This window comes from Xiphophorus hellerii, chromosome 9, assembly GCF_003331165.1.
Source record: "Xiphophorus hellerii strain 12219 chromosome 9, Xiphophorus_hellerii-4.1, whole genome shotgun sequence".
Classification (NCBI taxonomy): Eukaryota; Metazoa; Chordata; class Actinopteri; order Cyprinodontiformes; family Poeciliidae; genus Xiphophorus; species Xiphophorus hellerii.
In genome coordinates this window covers 15,540,266-15,565,023 of record NC_045680.1, presented here as the reverse complement: position 1 = coordinate 15,565,023, position 24,758 = coordinate 15,540,266, and the positions used below count along the sequence as shown (strand labels likewise).

Here is a 24,758-nt window from a genome sequence, read left to right as displayed (position 1 = left end):
TTTCTTCCTTTGTTTTAGTGTTCCCTTGATTATTTTTAGGCAATTGAATTAATCCTTTTTTCTTTCCTTTCTTCAGGAGCTATATTCCTCCCTCCTTTCCTCTTATTCTCCATATTTACTCATTTATTTTCCTCCCTGTTTTGTCCTTTTGATTCTTCCATCCACCTGTCCTAAATTTTTATATTGTTCTTCACTTCTTTTCTGCCTGTTTTCCCCATTCTTCCTTGTATGTCTTGTGTCCTAATTTTCTTCCTTCCGTTCTCTGCTACTCACAGGTTCAGTATTTTGAGCGCCTTTGCTTTGAACACATCTCCACATAAATGTATTATTGGTATATTTAAGTTTTAAAAAAGACCTGGGAAATCCGAATATAAGTTTTGTTCATGCCTCATTTTTTAAGTATTTTTATTTAAACTTGGCATTGTGTTGCTGACAGAAAAACACATATTCAGACTTCAACAGAATAATAAACAATTTACTATGATTATCAAGTGGATTTACAAGACATCAAGAGTTTGTACGTTAAAGCCAGATTTTCCAAAAGTAAACCAGAGTCCTATAACAATAAGAATACTGGATTGTTGAACAGAGGAAAACAAAAACTGATGCGTTTGTCTACTAGGCCTGTTGCTTTTCTCCGCGCATCGATTACTCAGGTCTGGCCCGGACCGGAAGTGAAAGTAGAATATCGCGTCCAAGATGGTGGCCACCAGAAGAGGAGCATACGCGGACTCTGCCCCTAAAAAAGCGGAGGAAAAGCAGTCAGTTGTCCAGGTGCGTACAGTAGATATGTGTATGTAAGGCTGGGACCTGGTAGAGGCCCCGTGGATGTTTGATCGCTGGTGATTTAAAGCAGTCACGTGGCTGCCGGCGTCCTCGCGTGTGTGGTTCTGCCGAAGCCTCACGTGGAGCGATAGGAGGTGATCTGAGTTTACAAACATTTTTATAACAGAAGTTGTTGGAAACCAAACAGCACAGGCGGTAAAACCCATTCAGATTGAAGATTCACGTGAAGAGTTTGTCTCGGAAAATAATTAAAGCTGCTCCTCTGATTACCTGCCTTGTAGATTATTTCATCCTCACTATTTTCCCCCAGTTTTTAGCATACATGCCTCTCACTGAGCTATAAATAAATTACAAGTACCAAGTGAGGATCTCCTGCAATATTAGGGGAAAAACTTTATAAAGAAACGTACACATTTGTTTTGTCAACAAATGATGGACACATTTATTGAGAGCGAGAGCCCAGGCGATGGTGTTGAAGGTTTGCTTAAAATCAAAGTCAGTTTGTTCATATTTTTCTTTCAGCTTAAAATTTTAGTTTGACTCTAATTAGTAAATTGACAATCTTCCTTTCTCCTATCCTCCATCTTTTCTTATTTATTTTTACCTTCCTTTTCCTTTTCTTGCATCCATCTTACCTTATTGCTTTCTTTCCTTCTTTCCCTTCTTGCTTTTATCAATAAAACACAGAGAAGTCTAGAAAGCTTAACTTGGAAAAAGTCTGCAATATGTACAAGAAAGAAGGAATAGAAACCTTGTTTTGTTCTCTCTGCTGGACAACTGTTAAATCCCCACAAGTCTCATTTTATGAGAAACTACATTTTGAGATTAATTTGCTGTTAACAAAAATCATTTATATTGATAGAACTAATTCTGTGGAATTTGTAAGTGTGTAATGTGTAAGATATAGGGCTGAAATGATTAACCGGATGAATTGGGACTAATCGATTATTGAAATAATAATCAACTAATGCAGTAATCAATTAGTCTGTTACTGGAGTGTATACTTAAAAAGACAATTTGCCAAAAAGGTCTTACTCAGAACAGTAATTGGGCCAAAACTGTAAGAAAAATTATCTACATTTTGCATTTACAATAAAAACACAAAGCTCCTCCTCAAGCGGTGTAGTTTTAGTTTCACCGAGTTCAAATTTTTTAAAGGAATCTTGATTATGTCTATTTTCTTATTTGAAAAAGAAATTGAATTGTTTTTATTTTGCATCTATTAATGTGTTTCTAATATTGTGTAAAAAAAGGTTTAGTGGTTAAATCTGTAGAATGTGCCAATTATTTCACCCAATTAATTAATTATGGATTATAAAAATAATCGCTTGTTCCAGTCCTATTAAGATACCAGTATCACTCTGAGTGGCATAGTTTTCAATGATAATCTAATTTATTGCAATATACCTGTAAACCATGTTTGCTATGAGCTGTTTTTCTTGTGCTCAACAGGCCACGCCCTCAACCGCCCGAAGAACCAGGAGGGCTCAGCAGGAGGAATGCCAGCAGACCCTCACAGAGACCTCCAGCCAGCTGGAGAAGAACAAAGGAGAATCCCTAGATACTCCTGCCACCTCCAACAAGAGGAGAGGCACCAGAGCCTCCAGATTCCACAGCCCAGAGAAGCCCTGCACTCCAGTGGGCTCCGACCATGAAGAGGAGACGTCTGACGTGGAGTCCCTCTGCTCTGCGCTGTCGGACTCCGAGCCGCCAGTAACGCTGACCAGAGCGAGGACGAGAGCGCTCCTTGAGAAGGATCAGGACCATGAGACGTCCGAGGTGGAGTCGAGCTCGTCTGCTGTGTCTGCAGCCAGACCTGGACTTGGCAGCAGACGGAGCACAAGAAGAAAGCCGGCTCAGACGTCTGGCTCGGCGAAAGCAGCAGACGGCAAAGAGGAAACGGCACCGGGAGCCGAGTCCGGATCTCAGAGAGTTACAAGAAGTCAGAGGAAATCTGCTCACACCCGATCATCTGCAAGGCGACACATCGAAGACTCTGAGCTCTCAGAGGCCGAGAGCGGCACATCCAGCATCTCAGGACGAAGGCTCAGGAGGCAACTCCGTCCTATTCCCATCCACCTGGACGAGCTGTCCGAAAGCTCCCAGTCCCCCACCAGGACGACTCGACGAAGCAAACCAACAAGAGGGAAAGCAGCTTTGACTGGGAACGAAGATAAGAAATTATATTGCGACTCTGACGGGTTTGAGTCTGGGCCCACCTACAGTCTGAGCACCAGAACCCAGTCTGCTGTGTCTAAATCCACTGTGGATTCAGAATCTGAGGAGGTGGAAGCAAATTCATCAGCGGGAAGCAGAGAGTCCAGCAGTCGGAGAGCTCCAACATCCAGACAGTCCACAAAGCCCAGCAGTGTCGTTTTAGAAAACAGTGAAGAAGCAGCTGAAGAGGAGAGCTTGTTGAATGATTCTAAGTTAGAAAGCACCGTGATTGGAGAGGATACAGACCGCACTCTGGTAGAGGAAGAAACGATCCAAACATCTGGAGAACAGGAAAGCTTGGAGTTCACTTCCAGTGGAGCTGATGAGGAGGAAGCAGAAAAGAAGAAAATGGATCCATCAGAAGATGTGGAGCTCCCAGGGTCAGTGTGTGATGAGAGTGAGCCTGCAGTGATCACCAAAGACCTGCAGGAGGAGCTGTCCCATGAAAGCAAAGCTGGAGAGGCCTCAGAGATGGAGAAGATGCAGGAAACGGTACCACCATCAGAGCCAGAGCAGAGTCTTCAGTCTGCTCCAGTAATAAGAGAAATGGACTCTGACATGGCAGAGAGGGAGGAGGAGAAGCAGGAAGCTGCAGGGATCCATCCCACCCCGGCAGACGAGCCTCTGAAGGAGGAAACCAGGCCCAGTGAGGAGGAAAAACTGGAAGTCCAGGTGACGGCGAGCCAGAAGGCAAAGGTCACGGTAGAGTCTGACTCGGAGCAGAAATCTAAGGACATTGTTGTCCAGAAAAAGAAAACAATCAGCCTGCTAGACAGCAGCGATGACGAAGATGACGAAGACGAGGACCTGATGTCTGATGAAGACGATTCGGGGAGCAGAGAGGAAAGACGAAGAGAGCCTTCCAACATGTCCGAGGCAGCCTCGACGTCCGCAGTGGAGGGTCTGTTTATGATCGACACTCGACCCGGACAAGATGCTGACCAGCAGTACTTCAGAGAGGAAGAGGACGCTGTGGATAAAGGAGCTGAATCTGAAGATGAAGAGTTCATCGACGAAGAGGGGGACGAGGATGAAGACGAGGATTCAAAAGTCTTGTTCTCCAGCAGAAGCTCTCAGTTGTAAGTGTAACAGATTATTCCAGTTTGAAGGCAGAGGTGAAGAAAAAGATCACCTTCATCTTTTTTGATATTTTCTGTGTTGCACAGAGTCACACACATGCAAAACCGTCCCAAGACTCAATGAAGGAGGGGGGTGGGACTTCAGGCAGTCATTATAGATTATAGATTTTAATTTTACTCGCATCCAACCACAAAAAAAAAATCGAATTCTGACTTCAGGCAACATGGAAAAATATAACTTAGAATTAACGGAATACCTTTAGGCTTTAGAAATGTAAAATGTACAAATTATGGAGTCTTTAATGAGCAACAGAGAAGTGGAGAGAAAGATCAGAATACCTCTTAACTTAAGAAAAGCTACACTAAGCAGGGTGCAAAGATACAGTAGGGTGTTTGAATGTGTGCATGTTTGAGAATGTGGCTCTAGCTTAAAGCACTTTGAATGGTCATGATGACTAAAAGGTCCATTTACCCACTGACGCCAGAGGAAACATTTTAAAGACTATTACTAGCAGTTTTTGTAATATATTAACTCACATCTCATTTCTATCACTTTTAAATTCATTTTCTACTTCAAAATTATCAAATACTGTTTTTCATCTAAGTTGCAATATGTCCCTGTTGTTGTTTCAAAAGCTTCATACCTGGATACTCGGGTCTCTGTAGATAATAGACCAGCAGCTACCAATAAATGTGGAGGTTAGGGTTAATTATCCAGGTTTTAGGGAATGCTTACCTCACTTTTTGCTACTCATCCTTGAAAGAGCGGTTTGTGCTATAGAGATTTCTACTGAATTGTAGCAACACTTACCTGTCACTGTGAAAGGTGCTTCATTCAGAGAGCAACCTGCTCACTTGATTATATGTTTGGGGACTTTATTATTTTCTTAAATGGATTGGTCATGTATAGGACTGCAGAGCCTCCTGGTTACATCACAGCCGTACGGCGGTGAGGAATGAGACGTGGTTGCTCCTCTTGAGGAATTTTCTTTATGCCTATTAATTTCAGGACAGAGATGTCCAGCCGTATTGACCCCGGCCTCAGGGTGAAGGAGCTCGGGGGTTTATACATCAGTTTCGATGGCAGCAAATCAAAACCCGTCTCCAGCTTGCTGCAAAAACTGAAGGAAAAGAAGAGCGTGGGTGAGGTAAACTACTGATTGATTTTTCTTACTCTGTTTCTCTGAAGGTGAGCTGAGGTGCAGAATGAATAATGAACGTCATATTTATTCAGATAATGTTTATAGTTTCTGTCCAAGTTTTTGGACTTTGACCCGTTTTACTCTGAGTTGTTTTTAGAGACGTGTTCAGGATGGCAGTTTCTGTGCTTCTCCACAGGTGATGAAGAAGAGTGTGATCGGCCCGGACTTTGAGAAGAAGGATGCAGTGCCTCCCTACAGTGAATCTAAACAAGCCTTAAAGTTGAAACACAGAGTAAGTTTTAAAAAGTTAGCCCTCAGTTTGAACAATTAAAGCATTTTTGAAGTCTGGTAAGCTCTCCATCAATGAAGCTTGTTTTGAACCGATCATTTATTTTTTTAGGCAGAGAGGGCAAAATCAACGGGAGACGGTTGGTTTGGTATGAAAGCCCCAGAGGTTACCCAGGAGCTGAAAGGGGACCTCCAGGTCCTGAAGATGAGAGGCTCCCTGGATCCCAAGAGGTTCTACAAGAAGAACGACAGAGATGGCTTCCCCAAATATTTCCAGGTCATTGTTAACTGCCGTCTCAGATTCCTCACAAAAATGCACAGACTTTCATTAATCTTTCAAGTAGTTGTTCTACAATGTCACAATCTGTGGTGATAAGATTTTTTTAATCTCATTCTACATGTCTGACAGGTGGGCACCGTGGTGGACAGCCCAGTTGATTTCTATCATTCCCGTATTCCCAAGAAAGAGAGGAAGAGAACCATGGTGGAGGAGCTGCTGCATGATGCCGAGTTCAGGCAGTAAGTTAAACTCATGAAGGAATAAACTTCAATGTTACATTTGACTTCTTTTTCTTGTTTTGACAATGTACCGTGTGGAAAAAAAAAACCCTAATCTTTTATTGCGGAGGTAAAATCTCAGAGTAAACTTTTGAAAACGTGTTGGAAAAAAATCTCATGTTCAACAGAAATGCACCGCTCCCGGTCAGAAACAACAAATCAGAGCTGGGCTTCAGATAAGTGTGGGGAACCAGCTGTAGCATACAGAGAGCAAGAGGGAGGCCATGACCAGCATGTACACATGTGTGATTGACAGCGTTAGATCCTCCTCCTGTCTCTTATTGGTTGTTTCTGAACAAGTGGTGTATTTCCACAGATTGCAGCTGGACCACAGGGAGAAAACAAAGGAGCACAACTTTTTGTTCCCCACAGATTATATGGTCTCATAACTAATTCAAAATGAGTTAGTTCATTCCGAATTAGAGGACTAATTCGGAATGAACTAATTGATCCTAATTTGGTCAATTTGATTGGCATGATGAATTTAAACTCCAATTCAGACCCTCATTCTATCACTCCTTCCGATTTTCTCCAAAAACATTCTGCTTACAGCATTCACACTTCATTTTCACAAGAAATGCCCATTTTTCTAGATTTTATTGTTTCAGACTTTTAAAAACAGAAACATGAAATGCAGTTTTCTTTTCTCGATGCAGAAAGAATAAAAGGAAGTACCAGCAGATTATAGCAGAGAGAGCAGCACAACGAGCTGGGAAGAGGAGCCAGAAGAAGAAATTACGTAAGAAGTGAAGAAGTCGTGAACTCTGACCCTGAGGGGCTTTTCCATGAACACTGATATCATCAAAGAGTGTGAGACAAGTGTATAGACAGTGAAACACTAATCCTCACTGAGTCCTGATCTGACGATTTCATAACTCTGTACAGTGATTAATAAATACTGCTTCTGTTTGCTACTAGTTGGATTTTTAATGAAATCTGAACCAGTTTTAGAGTGTCTTCCTAAAAATAAAATGATTTCATTGTGACCATCTTTGGTGTGATTCTGAAGATTGTAGAGTTAAAGTTTAAAATGCATACATTTTGTTTAACTATGATAATATCGAGAGTGCAGAATAAAAGTTACATTGATGTGACAAAGGAAAAACTCAGCTTGACCTTTTATGGAGATTGTTTGGTAGCATAATTTTGAACTTAAGCAGACATGCAGAAAACTGTTGCTTCTCTATTATCTAGTGTTATCTAGTGTTGAAGTTACAAGAGTTCATAATAGAGCTATAATTTGATTTGCTGTCACAAATACCTTTACATACTATCCCATAGCAGAAGGATGTTCTGTAAAGCTTTGTCAATGATGAAGACATTTCCATGTAATACTATGAAGCTATGTTTGCATTTCAGTCGTGTCTCGGTCTCTTTGTGTCCTTCATTCAGGATTACTTTTGTTCCTTTTCTCTCGCTCAAATCTCTAGTCTGTTTTTGTATGGGCTTGCAGCAGTGGCTCTTGGCTACCTTCATGCTTATCTTTTGTGCTATAAGAGGCGAGCCCTCGACAGATGCAGCTTACATCCTCCGCGTCCCCTTCCCACACACGCAAAATGGGGCTTTTGTAAACCCGAGCCAGAGTTTAATAAATGGCTCTGTTTGGCTCAAACATCCAGTGGAGCCCAGAAGATGGGTAGGTGGGAAAAGAAACTGCCTTCACACGCTCCAGATGTTTGAAAATGTTAAATATAATAAAGGGAATACTTTACGTGCGTGGGATGGTTTGACTCTTCACTTTTAGGTTTGATTTCTATTAAAATAGTGCAAGTTGGAATCTGACATGTTAGAAAACCTTACTGTTACATATATATATATATATATATATATATATATATTGCTCTGCTGTCCCTTGACATATAATTTAGTGGAAAAACACTGGATGCATTAGAATTAACATTTAGGTTTTGCTGTATAAACACTCATGCGGTGGATTAAAAGTTACAGCTCCCTCTATACTCATAGGCGACTCTGTGCGTCTGCAGAATCTTCTGGATCCGGTTGTGGATCTGTTCCCCATAGGATGGACGAGCCTGAAGTCTGAGGAAGACAAAAAACAAAAACATTTAGTCAGTCTTTCATTGGGCGAGATTCACGGTATGCACACATACCTTAGTGAGACGAATTAACCTGACAGTCATGTTTGTGGGACTACAGAAGAAAACCAGAGTACCGAGGGAGAGAACCATGCATGCACAGCGACTCGGATTGGATCAGATTCAACCCAACTGAGACAGTGAGGCCATCAGTGTTTTAAATGTCGTTCTGGGTTCTTTAAAATCCTCCTAGATGGGTGCAGAGGTACAGCTGTCACAGGTTCGAGTCCCACCTGTTGACCTCCTCCTCTCTCACAATCCACTTTCCTATCTACTCACTGTCAAATAAAGAGCCAAAAAAATCCTTTAAAAATATATAAAAAAGAACCCTCCTAGATGCTCTGGACACTCATTATTTACAGCTTGTATTTTCTCCATTTCTGGGGAACGACTCACTTTGTTATCCACAGACAAAGTGAGCTTGAATTCCCAAAGCTGTAGAAATGGGTTTGTGACCCTTTCCAGACTGAGAAGATGTCAATGACTGTGTTTCTCATCTGATCTTGACATGTTTTTTAGATCATCACACAATGTTTTATTGATTATCTTTTTGTTTTTTAATTGACTGAAAACACCCTCTTATTTTTTTTTTCTTAGGTTATCTTTGTCTGACAGCAACATTTGTTTGGCTATATGAACACTCAGGCGTGATAAAATAGACTCTAACCAAAAACAAAAAATCAAGAAAGCTAAAAGGGGTAAAAAAAAATTTTTTTTTTTCCTTTTTGAATAGAATTTCAAAAGATACATTAAAAATTACCGAGATACATTAAAAATTATATTGATATTATGATATATATTTTGGTAATGTAAGTTGCGTCCACTAGTCTGTGCTCCAACCAAAGATAAGACATGAGCGATGATGTTGAGATCACAACCTGACACTTCAGTTCTTTACTAGCAATTAAACATTCTCTAAACAACCATTATGATTGTTTCTTGTGAAATAACTCAGTTTCTTTGTTATTTTAACAAAGTAACTAATACTAATGACCAACAGTGTATGGTATTTAAAGCAATAATTGATCTTTACCATTGCTTTACAAATAAATATTTTCTACAGTAAGTCAAGACACAAAAGATTGGACTAATAAAAACAAATCCTCCTGTATTGCCTCTCATTCACGTCCATTTGTTGGTACTGGAGGGGTGATAAGTGACAGATTGACTCGGGTCTCGTCCTCGCTGGTAGTGTTTGAACAGGAGCTTTTCATCTGTAATCAGATAAACTCGGTACCTGCATCAAAAAGTCATCAAGGACAAATCATCCCGAGACATGAATAGACTGAGACTCAGAGGCTTAGGGGGCAGAAAGCTGCCACTGGCATCTGTCATTTTCTTTATAGATCATAGATTGGTGAAGAAGACGTGCCCCCTTCACTGTCAGAGGGAATCTACAAAGGCCAAGTCTAATCTCCCACCCAGCGAATCCTGCCGCGTTTCCAGATGAGAGAAAAGTATTCTTCATTTCCTGCAATTTACTTTGCAGTTTAAGATTGTCTATTGATTTTAATGTTTACTTATGGACTGAGCAAAGCGGAGCAAACAAACAAAACGGGATGTCGGTCGCATCGGCGCGCTCGGCTCACATCTCCTGTGATTGATGACAAGGTCTCTCTGAACGTATTAAAGTGTGCATCGGGTCAAATGCATCAGTCTCAAGCAGAAACACAAATCAATACCATTTCCTCTTTGTTTTCCCTTCTTGCTGCCTCCTTCTTCAGTAATGACCAAACATGACAAGACATCAGCTTCTGTAATTTAAAAGGTGGAGGAGAATTCAACCCTCCCGTCGAGTGTGATCAAAATTAAAGATTAGATATGTATGTACACGCACACGCACACGCACACACACAGCCACAGATTTGCCCGGCAGCAGCGTATCCAGACACCTCCTGGGATTTCCATATATTTGCTGTACACGGTAATTGGGAACTCATACAGGTGCCTGTTTTGCTTTCGAGATCTTTTGGGCAAACACAAACGATGCGCACAGATGGAGCTCGACAAATTCAGGGTAAACATCAGGAAAAAATGAGGATTGTTGTCACTCCAGCTTCAGTGTGACAATGAGGACGGTCTGCAGCAAACAGCGTCGGCGTTTAAATTAAATATTTTTTTCATATCTAACACGTAGAAATAAAAGTTAGATATAAATATTATGTTCCTTCTTGAATTTGATTAGATTTCTTTCAATTTATTGTAGATTAAACTTAAATCTCCAACACTTTCCAAACTCCCTAAGAATGTTTTGATAATTAGTAACGCAGACTAATCTCTGCCAGCTGCTTTTGGTCACTGAAATTGTTTTAAGACTGAACCAAAGATAGTTTCATCTTGAGACACTTTCCAGGTTTAAAAAGTTGTAATAAAATGTGAAAACCCTGTGAGGAGAAGGGATTTACCGGTCTTTGAGGGAGCAGCTGCTGACATTCAGAAGCCTCCCTGATTCTGACACTGCCAGGCCGGACCAAGCTGAGACGGACCGGGTCCGCCGCAGCTCGGTCCAGCCTGGGCCTTTGATCTCGGGTTCATGTCGGGAACGTGTCTCCGGAGACGCCTGGAGCCTCGCTGGAGCCGATTCTATCTAGAAAAAGTAAGAAAAAATAAATAAATTAAAAATTGCCACTCAAGTTGTGAGCCGTATTCACCTTGAAACTTTTAAACAAACTAATGTAAGCAATTGAGGAATTTATGCACAATCTATTTTATACATATTTTAGCTCTAGTCCTAAAGCGCACTTTAATACAAAGAACTTATCTGTATTCCCAGGTTGTCATTATTGATAACAGTGTATATAATGTTTGCGACTACGTCTCTAAAATCTATTCAAACATCTTGAACTACATATTTTGTCAGGTTAAAAACACAATCTATTGTATTAAGATTTTATGCAGTAGAACATAAATTCTGTTCATAACTGAGGTGTCGGGAATAGGGCTGTAGCGATACACTAATCTCATACAATACGATACACGGTATTCTGCTCACAGTACGATATATGTTACAATATTCAGCAAACGATACGATTCAATACATTTTTAAGATTTTCTGAAAGATTTTAGAGGGACAGAGTAATTTTGGTGACATTGTACTTGGATTGATTTAATTGAACTGATGTATCACTGGTGTAATAAATGTTGTGTTTTTTATACATTTGTTATACATTTGCTTTATTTAAACGTTAATTATGTGGCTTTTTGTATTTGGTTATGCACAAAATGAATCTTTTCTGTCTTACTCACTTAGATAAGGTAATTTATCTATTTCATTATTTAATTAATTGTAACTGGTTGCTTCATTACATTTTTAATGTACAAGTGCAACTGGGTAAAAAATGTCATCTGTGATAACTGTCATTTAATTCATGTGGGTTTGACATAAAACTCAAAGTAGGAATTAATTTATTGATACTCGCGGATGAAAAATCGGTACTTTCTGAGGAAAGAAATATCGATACGTATCGTAGAATTGATAAAATTACACAGCCCTAGTCAGGAAGTGGGAGAACCTGCTTTTTAAAAATGGTTAAAAAGTATGTATCCAGCCCCATTTAATCTGATATCCCTACAAAAATCCTTTAGACATAAACTAATACAAAAAAAAGAATAGTGTTTCATCTGTGTCTCAACCATGATGGGGCACATTCATTCATTCATTCTTTAAACTTTGGCATGGCGTCCCAATTTCAAAGATAATAATCAGACTTACTTGCTCTGTCCTCTGTCTGTAGCTTCCATAGAGAGAAGCATCTACAGAAAGACAAAGTAAAACTTAGAAGTGCAGCATGACGTTATAAAAGGATCCAATCACATCCATGTATTGTATAACTAACAGTAAACAATAAAATGAGACAGTTAATTTTCAACAGAATATTAACATGTATGAAAGAGATAGAACATAAACTAATGCTATGATCTAAAGTGCTGAGTCTGAGGAAAACAGCAGCCTGCTGGGAAGCCACAACCCTGTTTGCCAGATGAGAAATCACTAGTTAGTTTTTAACCCAAGATATTTTGAGCTAAATGTTGCTTTAAAGCCTTCAATATTCCTATAATATAAATCAGAGTATCAATATAAGAAGATTAAAACCTATCTTAAATATATTTTACAGTTATAATGAGGGTGTCTAAATGGGGGGAATAACTTAAATGTCTAAAATCAGAAAGTACACAATCTGAAAATATTCAGTTTGTTTTTCTATCTGACACCTGTAAACATAAACTTAAAAATTTGTTATTAACCAAACGTTGCAAAGTAATAAATGTGTAATAGTTTGCCTAGAGAAGTTTTTGCAGTAATATGAGGCCTACCTATGTGATCAGCTGAGAAACTGGCGGTACGTCGATGCATGCTGCGGTCCGGTGTTCCCATCCCAGTGGGATCACTGTGACGAGGGACCTGGAACATAACAGGATAAGAGGATAATTTATGTTTAATATGAAACACTTCAACATGTTTTCTTTAATCTGTCTCACAAAACTCTGAATGCTAAAAAAATGACTTCCTCCTGCTGCACTGTGGAAACACAAACGACAAATGAAGTAGATTAATCACATTTCCACATTGTTTCGAATGAAGCAAAACCATTTTTTAACCTCCTTTCCACTTTTTGGAAGCAAATTGCATTCTGCGTTAACACTTTGACTTTCCTCGGCACACAGGAAGCATTTGGAGCTCTGAAACTCGCACTGATTATTCTCTTCTCACAAAGCTGAACTACTTCATGAGGTGTTCATTTGTTAATTGCAGCCTGACACTCAATTAATGGGGTTAATTATAGGAAGAGGATCACCCCCCAGGAAATGCGGAGGCAGAAAAGCATGCTCCTGCCTCAGATAAAACAACAGTAATCATCAAGTGAGTTTCATTAATGAGTCTCACCAAAAACACAAACCAGCATCTAATAATCTGATCTGTTAACAGTGTGCAAGATGCCTCCGACAGTAATATAGAAACTCTTCCTTTTGTGAAGAGTATTTTCTTGAAACGTGACTTTAATCAAATTGTTGTTCTTTAAAAAAAATCTGAATGTTAGCTTTTAAATCCTCAGTGTGGACAACTGAGTACAAATAGTCAAAATCCATTCATGATGTCAAAATCCATTAAAAGCTAAGATAAAAAGATTAACATAGCCTTATTACTACATCCTTAACTTAATCTACTTGCATGATTAAGTGAAATTTGGGGAAGCTCCCACTGAGGTGTGACCCGCAGCAACTCAGGCTCTTATTAATCTTCTAAACCGTGTGCTTAGGACATGTCTACTGCTGGATTATTAAACACAGAGAACTGCGATTAAGTTATTAGCTGTCTTTAATTCTAAGATTTTTAAAAACCAAGTTAGATGAAGGAATGAAAGGTACTGAATTGGTTCCCATAAGACCTTGACTTCACAAGCTTGATGATGCTTTTATGGGTCGGGCTTATAGAGGCTTTACTGCATGTTGTTTCTGTTTTAATCATGGTTTTAGGAAAACTTAACTTTTTATATTTTATGTTCATCATCATACAAATAGTTTTGCTGTATGTGATCAAGAAAAGGGATCCTAGCATAGACCCAGAATATCCTAGAGAGACTTTTCATCTTGTAATTTCAGACTCGAAGAAAATGGAGGTAGGACAGACAAAAAAGATAAACAGGGGAAGATGCAGTGGCATGTAGAATTAAAAGTACAAAAGAAAGAAAGACAGGAAGAAACAAAGAAAGGAAAAAGAAAGAGACAAAAAAACAAGGAGGGAAAGAAATAAGGGCGCAAGAAAGAGAAAAAGTAAAGCAACCAAGAAGGACAACGATGGATTGAAGGAGAGTAAAGGCCAATATTTGTTCTCTCTCCCAGGGCTCTAAGAACAGGAAGAGATCATTCTGTTCTTTCAGCTTGTTCTTGACACTTCAGCTGGGCAAAACCTTTATTTTTTACTCTTGTTTGGTGTTTGATAACTATAATCTACAAAAGGTACAGAGGGAGGGACCTATCAGGACTTATTATGCACCTTTGTTTGGGAGAAGTAGGAAATGTTTTGATTATAACAAACTTTGTTCTTGTCCTTACCACCTCAGGTAAAAAACTGCTTTTTAGTCCTATTTTTACTTTTATGGCTGTGCTTGCGCTGTGTTATTTTTCTTTCTTTTTTATCCGTATTGTACTTTAATTGGGTTTTTATACGTGTAATTTTGATTTGTAGTTGTCAATGTGCTGCTGCCAGTCTTGACCAGGTCTCTCTTGAAAAATATATGTTTTATCTCAATGAGAATCACCTAGTTAAATAAAGGTTGCATACAGGCATAGAAGCAGAAGAAAAAGAAGGATATGATAACAAAGAGGTCAGAAAGGATCAAAAAGAGGAGATTTAGGACACAATGATGGAAAGACAGAGAGAAGGGAGGTAGAATGCATTTTCAGAGCAATAGCAAAAAGGAGGGAAATAAGAGATAGACGTAGGGAAAGTTAAGAGCATAATGAAGAAAACAAGAAAAAAGGAAGGAGATGATGAATGGAGGAAAAAGGACACAAGCAGAAAAGGAAGGGAGAAAAGAAAATTGGAAGATCAGAAGGAGCATAATAAGGGTGGAAGGAGGAACAAAAAGTATACAAGGAATGAAAAAAGGACAGAAGGCAGAGAGAAGGGACAGAGGAAAGAATACAAGAAAAAAAAGAAAATAAAAACATAAAGATAATGGGATCTAGAATAGTAGGTACATTTTCCCTACCTAAAAAAACACCTAAACACAGTTCTATTAAACATATAGTTCATATATTGTTAAACTTTAAAATCTAAAGAGTTTTTCTGAAATCCCACAAAATATTTGAACAATCATACATTGATGAAACTTAAATCTAAAATTAGAGCATAGAAAATGATTCATCAAACAACCCAGTTTGACAGATAAACACGTCTACAGACACTGTCACTAAATTTCCATCTGGATCCTGGAAAACAATGAATTTGGTGTGTTTGTTTTGTGAATATGATTCATTGATTATTTCATTCATTAACTCACACATTATGTTTTTATTATTGTTAATATTATTGGATTAGTAATTAGTTTATAATTTATTTACTTATTAGAGACAGCCAGTGTTATTAGTTTTACTTATTACATAAAAATATCTTTTTGGGCTTTTCTTATTCTGCAAACCAGAGTAATAATAGAAAATGCCAGTTTAAAATATTAAGCACTGCAGACAGAAAAGCCATCCAAAGAAAATGGGCCTAATATAAACTATAGATACAGAAGATTGGGATGAAATTGCTCACAACAGTTTTGCTGTGGGAACAAAATAAAATCCACTTCTTACTGAGAAAATTTGAGGAAATCCAGAAGAGGCGGAAATTATACATTATGACAAAACTGCATGTTTTTGCTCAGGTACTCCAATTTTTATATTTTCTGAGCACACACTGGTCTGTTCAATTGTTTTGGTTCTACATGCACAGATCAATTGAACAGAATCACGCTGTGAATTTTACTGCCTGTTTGGTAAATACTGCATCCATGTGATTTAAAAGAAATCGGAAAAAAAGGAAGAAGAAAACACACAAAACTAACACAAACCAAGAAGGGCGGCTGCTTCTCCGTTGACTTGCGAAAGAGGTGTGGCCCAAGGCGGAGGTGGCTCATCCGCTGCTTGCTCTCCTCGGTCAGCTCACACATCCTGCGGTGCGTGTAAGGAGACAGAGTTCGTGACCTGGAGGAAACTGTAGGCCGTCGGTATCCAACGTCCTCAGAAGCTCCCTGTTTCCTGTCCTTCTTGTTTGTTTGAGGACTAGAGTCTGACGGGGAGGCAAAGGGAGAACGTCTAGACGTTGATGTCAAGAGGACAGTTGGTGACCACGGCCTTGACGCTCAGCTTTTTCTCACCGTCTTTGGCCACAACGCGGTCTGGATCAACATCATATGCTTTCCTTTGTGGTGAAAACTTCCCTGTTGATCTTTGCGGAGACGGGGTGACACACGGCCTCAAAGGAGAAACACGACAGGTCTGTTTTTGGCAACAGAGAGTGAGAGAGAAGGCTGTTAACTTTCTTTTAACATGCTGACACACTCGTCTAAATGTTAATGTAACGCACAACATCTGAGCAAGTTCAAAGTTCTCTGAAGACCATAATTTATTCCTTTTTATGACAACATCCCCCACTTTAGCCATTAAGGCCGTTGCTCTCAGTCTTGACAGACTTGCTCTCGCTGGACAAAACCATTAAACCATTAGCTAAATGATTCCACTTAAGTGTTATAAGAAAACAGCTCTGGCAGACCACACTGCCATGGAGACAACCTCTGCAGAATTACTCCAATAACTCTAATGGCCACTAACATCATTCTCTAAAGCAATATCTCACTTCCTGCAGGTAATGCCAACCAGGGATAAATAAGTTAAGATAAAATGTTAATTGCATTTGATGGCCATCTCTTAGACTAATATGATAAAGAGACATTGGCTGGCTGTAAAACAAAGATAATCTAAATGCTAATTAGAAAAATCACAGCACATTGGAACTATTTTTAAGAGAAACCAAACGATGAATAAATCATCATCAAAGCTGCCATTTGACAATAATCTGATATAATGGAATTAGGACATATGCCCCCGCCCCTGAGTCCCCCACATCTGTGACTCCTATCTGTTTTTCCGTTGCTGGACAGACACCGAAAGCAAGTTATTTTTCCAGTCCCCAGCTCCGAACAGAAGGCTTGGCTAATGTGATTAGCTGTGATTTTCACCACAGGTTTTTAGAGGATAAAGACATCATTCGACAGAGCTTGGCATGTTGATAAATAACAGGAAGGTTAACGTCTACAGCGATCCTCGAAGCTCTGTGAAGCTGCTTCTGTCTCAGTGTTAATCCTTATATCATGTTTAAATCCCCACAATCACAGAGCAAACATGGAAGTAGGAAGCGGTGATCATTTGAAAATGACAACTTCTGGGAGAAAAGACAAAACTGAGCAGAACTGTGCCTGACTGAAAGGAGCTCATATTTAAAGAGGACAAATGGGCGTTGGTTGTTATTCATAACCAGGGGGAAAGGAAGTTGTGTATTGCATATTAAAAGTTCCTATACAAAGTAAAATATAAATGTAAAGTTATTCAGTAATACTTTAGGTTTTAGGGGGGGGACAATGACTGTGGTATCTGTCATTTTGATGAAAATAATTATACAACTAGTCTGACTAGTCTTAATCTTACAACAACCGTGACCATATCTAAAATGACTTTTTATAAATCAATTCAAATTCAAAAACTAAGGTCAATTTCCAGGCAGAAGGGAAGATATTCCACACTAACAGCTTTGGGGTCATAGTTCAAGTATTATTTAGGCTTTTGGGATGCTAGTCAGCGCCTCCTAGTGGTAAAACAATACTTGTTGCCACTGTTACACATAAGAACTGTCTGAAAGTGAGAACTAAACTCCTTCCAGCTGCACAGGATCCCAACCTGTGGGTCGAAGCATAAATAAATCAAGCCCATTTTTGATGCATTAGGTGAAATCATGTCCATGAACTGCAGTATTTTCCAACCCCCGTTTTTAAAGTGTGTGCAATGATATTAAGGATATAAGATGTATAATGTGCTGTTGCACAAGGACAGACTGGTTTACTATCTCATTTTTCTTCTTCCTCTACTTAAAGATTATCATAGCATCTTGGACTGAAAGTTTAAAGCTCACTAGACAGTTTAAGAGCACCCCCAGAGGTTAAAAATGAGCTGAATTGATCAAAAAATAGGTCAAGTGGCCGTTGCGTTGGAGCCATAGCAAGCATTTGACATTTTGACATAAGTCAAAATTCATCAGAAAAAAACAGAATCTCTGCAAAGTATAATAATAAATATTCTTATTGTTATCTCAAATTTCTTCCTCTCTGCAAATACAGTATTTATGCAAGGCATGTCTCTTAATGTCATTGTAATGCAAGGCAGATACATTTTCCCTAGACCAAATAATGTACTCAAAGGCACATTTCTTTTACATTTCAATGTAATATTATGCTGTTGCAATAAAAGATAAATTTATTTTAAGTTAATTTCATGGACGAAAGTAGATACGGAAAATGCATGAAAAGGACATACATGTCCGTGGTAAATTTGTTATTCCACTAAAATCTGCTTAGTGGATTGTGATTTATTGAGTTTATACTCAAATTACAAATGTGCACATTATGGTGGTTGAAACCTCTTTTGGGGGATTCTTTTTAAATAACATTTTGGGAAAAATTCACCTACTTTATTCATATATACTCAGCAATGATTTAGCCCAAAAATTTGATTCACATACACCTTGATTATAGCAAATTAGCGGTAATTCAGCTATCGTAGAGAAGGAAAAAAAGACTACAAACCGTTGATACAAAAGAATCACATCAAAAGATGGCACTGTTATTTTGAAGTTAAAATGTTGGTAACGATTGCGTTCATACTGACGGGTACCGAGGTTTTGTGGGAGACGCCTTCCTCCTGAAGCTGTGTTAGTAAACAACACGGCTTGTCAGGAGGGGAGACATGTAGTCAGGAAAATGCCTATGCTGAGAAGCCATTAGGAGAGAAAATGGAGAAATCCTACTGTCTGACAGCCACAGCGGTGCTCTGATCCAGGCATCCCCCCGAGGGGCCGCTGCACAACACTGTGACAATCTGCTTCGCTGTCACTGACATCCCATTCAAACTAATAGTTTAGCTTAGGTGACTGCACCTGGGAGATGCATGGTAGTCTGTTTGGCACAACATGCCAACCACTGTGTGAAAGATCATATGCTGCAAAGAGATTCTGACGAATTTACATTCATGCTGATTTTAACTCTTCTTGGGTCCCTTTGAATGAGATCAACTGTGTTCAAACAACATGACTGATGTAAAATAAACTGTACAACAGATTATCATTAATATTAGTTACTTCATCAATTACTATCATGATGGATAGATTCTCTACTGGGTTTAGACAAATTTGCTTGCTAATCAAGCACCAAAAGTATCAACTGTTTGCAGAGGAACCAAGTTCTGTGAGAATAATGGAGTTATAATCTCTGTACAAGGTTTTCAAGAGAGAAAAGTTTGAAGTGCTCTTAAATTTTCTGCCACACAACCTCTCTGAGTTTAGACAATGGACCAACAGCAGAAGAGTACATGACTCCCTAAATCATCACAGACAAGAAATCTCAAAATAGGCCTCGACTTTGATTCTGTGAATTTTAGATACACATAAATGAGATATACCTGTAAATTATTCTTGTGCAATTTTTAAATAATCTGAGAAAAAAACATTTTAGCTGTAAACCATTACCAAAATGAACTGATTATCAAGTTATACTCTAACTGTTGAATTTTTGAAGTTTACTTTATTGAGGAAAACCAGAAAAATGAAGGAGAGGGATAAAAATCATAACAGAAAAAAATATGAGAAAGGATAACATGATTATCTGGACATGAAGACTTCCAAAATGAAAATGGAAAGTGATATTGTGTGAAAACTTAGGGATATGAGAGAGAAGCCTCCATATCAGCACCACTGATCTGCCTCCCCATAATTACATTCACAAAAAGGGAACAAACACCCTCGAAATGCTGCTCATATGGACAGTCGTCATAGCAACAACAGAGGCTGGGTATGTTTAGTGAAAACAGACAAATGTGATGGCGAGCGACACCACTCATTATGGTCTTCTATAGATCAATCTTTGGCACTCAGGACATGTGGGATCATATATTTATGCCAAGAGCAAACAAACACACAAAGACGTATCAAACAGAAACACTTACAGGTGAAGGAACCCAGCTGTCTCTCCAATCACTCTCCTCTATGACTGACACTGTCGCAAACTCCACTTTCGGGGAGATTCCCTGGCAAGAGACGAACAACAGAGAAAACAACACCTTTAAGAGCGAGAGGAAGACAAAAGGACACATAAAAGCTCTGCAAGGGACACCAATTTATGAGCACAAATCTTCACTCTGTTCCTGAGTCAAGGAAAACAACAAACAGCAGAAACACAGAAAGGCTCCAGTGATGTTTAAATAATATGCCACTTTTTGGAGAGACATCTAAATTGCTATGTAGGCCTCAAACACAAACACATAAAAGCACTGGTGAGGGGAACAGTGTTTAAAGACATTTAAATATGCCAGTTGGTGCCTTGGAGGACAAGGGGAATGATGGGAAAACAAACAGCAGTCAGGGAAAGATGAAGGGATGAAAGCAGGAGGTGCAAAGAAGGGAAAAACATTAAATAAATGCACGTTTTAAACTTTTTTTTGATAGAATTAACTCCTTTTCAAGAAAACCTTATCTTTTCTAAACACTTTATCAAAGACAAAGTGCTGCTTTTGATTTTAACTGCCTGTTCCAATCACAGCTGTACAGATGTCAGAGCCACTGAGAAAAGAAGTAACAAATATTATTTCACATATAAATGTCTTGGTCCTGATGGTTGTAGATGTCATGGGGATTAAAATACGGTGCAAATCAAATGATTTTTTCCTTTCTTGACTGGTGCAAAGGTGTGCAGTTTAAATCTATTGGCTTTGTAAACAGAAAAAGAGTAAAAGCAAAATCTTGCAGCCATGTAGTTGGATTTGCAAAAACACATCTGTTCTTTTTTCATGTGACCCTGTCCTAAATATTTCTTATTGCAAACGAGAAGCAACAGGAAAAAAACAGAACAAATTTTCAACCTTCAACCTCCTTGCCATCCTGACTTGTATTTCCAGAGTATTCAGTCCCTCCTTATCCAGTTTTAAAGAATGTTAGTGATGAATTTATGGCTGATATTTTGACAGCGGTCAGCATTTAGGATGCAGAAAAAACCACAACGTCAAAGAAGACGGCTGTAAACTAATACATGGAATGTGAGGTTTTCTTGGACAGACGTTTTTCTTTTTTTACAATAGTATTCCTCAGAAAGATTTCAAGAAATAATTTTAAAGAAGTTTATATGCAGATGGAGCTCTTACTCAATTCATCTGATCACAAGAAAGAAGAAATAAAGTTCCTTGATAATGAAAGATATTGCTTCCAATACTATCCATAGTATAACATGTTTTATATAAACACAGAAATAAACTGCATTAAGTCTGACCTATACAAAACTAATCCTGTAAAAACATTACACAAATGAAAAAACATGACCAACTCACAGGAAACAAGGAGGTTCTTTTCATCATCATATCTCTTTTTGCAGATCCTTCACTGGAAACTATGCTGGGACCCGGATACAGGAAACTTCTGCTGCATTCTTCCGTTGTGGCAAGAATATCCCCCTCTAAAAGCAATGCACGGTAACAGAAGCACATACAGTTACATTAAATTCACATTAAAAGGTCCTTATTCACAGTGCAATGACTTGATATAGTCGAGCTTAACTTGCCCATATGGCATCACCAGAAAGCATACCTGGAGGGACCAACTGAATCAGCTCAAAAACTGTGGTGTCAGCTGAGGAGGAGGAAAGCATAAACAGTCTGTAATGATTGCTATCTCAGCTAATAGCAAAGAACAAAATCTAGGACTAGGAGATGAGCAAGCAGATCCCAGATGGCCATTTACCTTCGAGGAGGTCAGCTACATCAGCAGGGTCAAAAATGCCAGAGAAAGTCTGGTAAAACAGAGAGAGAGCAAACAAAACAAATCGATAATCATAACAAGATTAGGCTGACAGGCCAGAATTTACCTCTGCCATTCTCCTCAGGAGAGCAAACAGGCTAACTTATCAGGAAATGTCATTTCAGTCAAACTGAAATGATTCTGGTGAGAATATCAAGAATGTATTTGAAAAAACTTTAGCCTCTCACCTGCAAACTACAATGTACATAATGTGAATTTTAAGTAACTGACAAAAAACAAAGCAGTGCATCATTTTGGAGGGAAAGAAAGAATATCAATGGTATAACATGTTTTATATAAGCCCACGGTTTTGTTGAGTCATCATAATCTATGCCACAGATCATGATGATTCAGATTTGTATTTGAAAAAAAAAAAAGCAAAAAAAAAAAACAAACTTGAAAATCTTTCTGCTTCATAATTATGAAATACTTTGTCTTGGTCACATGAAATTACAATAATGCACTTTGAAGTTTATGGTGATGTGGAAAATTGTGAAAAGTTTGAGAGGTATAAATAAAAAGCTGAGAAAGGTTTCAGAGAGAAGAAAAACGGCTTAAATGAACAACGGTTTAAATGAGTTGTTCATAATGACCCAATGCAGATAAAAGTCAATACATGACTAAGTTCTCCAGCAGTTATAACACAAGCCACTCGTTCTAATAATAAACAGCTGTAGACAGACGGAAACAGAGTGTAGCAAGCAGTTTGCTGTTTTATTCTCACCTTGACAAAAACCATTCTGTGATTGAACACTAGAGGGAAAACAGGAGGCAAACATGGAGTCTTCCTGTACTGGCCCATAATACGCACACTGATGTAGATGCCATACTTTTTTTTAAGGAGGACTCCTGGGCATGTAACCTGCAAACAAACAGTATATCATGTCACTAATCCCACAGATTAGTTCAATATAGCAACAATTCATAAATTTGCAGTCACAGTTTTACGTTTAGATTACATCTGGCATTATTAGAAATATAATTAATAGTATAACAAATTGCTCATGTTTTTGATTTAACTTTCAAAATACCTTTTTTTAAATTTGCAACTTAAGTGAACATCTATTGGTAGGTGGCAGATATCTGATCCCAATTGGCATAAATCAAAGACAAATATGTCACAAAGGAAAGACATATTTGGCATTCTGAAGTAAATAATCTCCTGTAAATCCAGTCGGTAATTTTTATTTGCTTTATAAATGTAGGTTTCCTACACATTCATTACGGCACAATTTAGTCTGCACTTGAAATCAAAAGTTGCATGTGTGTATGTCATAGTATAAACAAAACAATTCAATGCAGTTACCATCAATATTTTGACAGATTGTAAAACGGATCCTGCAAAACATTAGGCTGTAAGGAGGATCAAAGAATAAATGGAACAAATTTTCAGACTAACACTGTAAAAACCACTTAGAATGAATAGCTGGACTTAAAAATGTAAAATATCCCACACAACAAGTGATCTAATTACAAAGCACCACTGTGGAAACATTTACCTGTTAAAAAAAAATTCACAGAAATCTTACACACACACACACACACACAAACTTTCACGAAGTTCCAGTTCTAGGTTTTTATAAACTCTTCTATGTCATGTCTTAAAATATTTGTACGTAACACTGTTGAACACTGTAAAACCTGAACAGCACTGCGTGACTAAGGTAAACATAAAAGCATATCTTCAACATTGGTGAGAAAACAGGGTGTAAACTTGCTAGCTAGCTTACGTTCCTAAACCTCTAGCAACAAGTCCGCTTTCGGGGTTTTGTGACGACGCGTAAAGGACACACTTACTCTCTCAATGTCCAGATACACTGTACATCGGAGGGAATTGTTCTGTTTTTTGTGAGAGTTGACCATCTTCTCCGTTGCTACCATTTATCTGCCCCCTCCAAAGTTCGTTGTCATAACAGCAACAACCACAGAGCGGATGTGGGGTCACGTGACCACAAAGTAGCAAATCAGAACACTTTGTTTCTTTCTCAAATAATCACTGAATGTGTCTCCCGGTGTAACAGCTGGGATTGGCACCGAATATCCTAGTAATCAGTCATCTCTATGCGGTCTTATTAGGGTGTCTTGTCTTCACCAACAATAAAGTAAAACTCAATCTAATACCAGCTTGAAATAAAAAAAAAAAAAACGAGGAGGAAGTCAAATGATGACAAAAATGATCGTGCATCTGCATCATACGTTTTGGATATCCGCAAAAGTTTAATATCCTTTATTCATATTTGCGAGTCAAACAGATGCATATTCATAATTCTATTTAAAAATCAGTGAACAGCTAAAGTGTTTATGTCCCTTGAACTTCACATTTTGTCACTTAAATTTACAACCACAATCTGAAATGCATTTTTCTGGATTGGAAGTGAGACAAAGGAGTGCACATTGGAAAAATGGGAGGAATAAATATATATGTATATATACTTTTCAAAAATTTGAAAAGTGTGGCCTGTATTTGCTCCCTTGCCCTAAACAAAATAATGCAACCAACCTTTGTTTATTGTGATTTCATAAATCCAGCTGTTCTCTGGTTATCCAAGATGCTTGTTAGAGAAGATTAGAGAACAAACACCATAAAGACTCAAACTAATACCAACTGTGGAGGTGCATTGTTTATAAAACAATATTCCCAGCTCACAATCAATTGTGCAGTTCAACAAAAAAATGGAGAGTATGGCACAAATGCAAGCCGTCTGAGATGTAGTAAAGCACTACATAAACTGAGAACACAGACAATCAGTGAGCGGAAAGTCATGTCACTCATCTTTGTGACAAATTCCTCAAATTTCTTCTTTATGAAAAAGCGGCAAGGAGAAAGTCATTGCTAAAGGAAAACAAAACAAAAAAGTCTCATTTGTAACACAAGCCTTGCAGAGAGCACAGCAAACGGCTGGAAGAGGGAGTTTTTGTCAGATGTGATTAAAACATATGTTTTACACTTCACAATCATGTACTTGTACTAATGTTGTCATTCCAACACAACCCT

General features: G+C 38.4%; 2 protein-coding genes across 3 annotated transcripts; one reads left to right on the top strand and one right to left on the bottom strand.

The window, feature by feature from the left end:
• Positions 1-644: 644 nt before the first annotated feature.
• dnttip2 (deoxynucleotidyltransferase, terminal, interacting protein 2) lies at positions 645-7,428 on the top strand. The gene is made up of 7 exons (XM_032572806.1): positions 645-774; positions 2,239-4,082; positions 5,092-5,230; positions 5,421-5,516; positions 5,625-5,789; positions 5,922-6,031; positions 6,727-7,428. The coding sequence occupies exons 1-7, from the start codon at positions 700-702 to the stop codon at positions 6,818-6,820; spliced, it is 2,523 nt and encodes an 840-aa protein (XP_032428697.1). The 5' UTR covers positions 645-699; the 3' UTR covers positions 6,821-7,428.
• On the bottom strand, positions 7,267-24,225 carry spata6 (spermatogenesis associated 6). 2 transcript variants are annotated; one of them, XM_032572810.1, is made up of 12 exons: positions 23,561-23,893; positions 22,488-22,625; positions 21,707-21,755; positions 21,554-21,595; positions 21,298-21,422; positions 19,924-20,004; positions 16,032-16,152; positions 15,726-15,943; positions 12,481-12,568; positions 11,879-11,919; positions 10,572-10,753; positions 7,267-8,110 (listed from the first exon to the last, which is right to left on the bottom strand). In XM_032572810.1, exons 1-12 carry the CDS (start codon positions 23,642-23,644, stop codon positions 8,005-8,007), a joined length of 1,275 nt encoding a protein of 424 aa, XP_032428701.1. In that variant the 5' UTR covers positions 23,645-23,893; the 3' UTR covers positions 7,267-8,004. The 2 variants fall into 2 exon arrangements, with proteins under 2 accessions (XP_032428701.1, XP_032428703.1); XM_032572812.1 differs by lacking the exon at positions 10,572-10,753 and having other exon boundaries at positions 23,561-24,225.
• Positions 24,226-24,758: the final 533 nt, after the last annotated feature.

Coding starts and splice junctions, on each gene's coding strand:
- spata6 (XM_032572810.1), bottom strand. CDS start 23,644: ATGGTAGCAACGGAGAAGATGGTCAACTCTCACAAAAAACAGAACAAT. Junction 21,756..22,487: donor ACAGAATGGTTTTTGTCAAG/GTGAGAATAAAA, acceptor CTGTTTTACCAG/ACTTTCTCTGGCATTTTTGA. Junction 15,944..16,031: donor CCGCGTTGTGGCCAAAGACG/GTGAGAAAAAGC, acceptor CCTCCCCGTCAG/ACTCTAGTCCTCAAACAAAC.
- dnttip2 (XM_032572806.1), top strand. CDS start 700: ATGGTGGCCACCAGAAGAGGAGCATACGCGGACTCTGCCCCTAAAAAA. Junction 5,790..5,921: donor GCTTCCCCAAATATTTCCAG/GTCATTGTTAAC, acceptor CATGTCTGACAG/GTGGGCACCGTGGTGGACAG. Junction 6,032..6,726: donor CATGATGCCGAGTTCAGGCA/GTAAGTTAAACT, acceptor TTCTCGATGCAG/AAAGAATAAAAGGAAGTACC.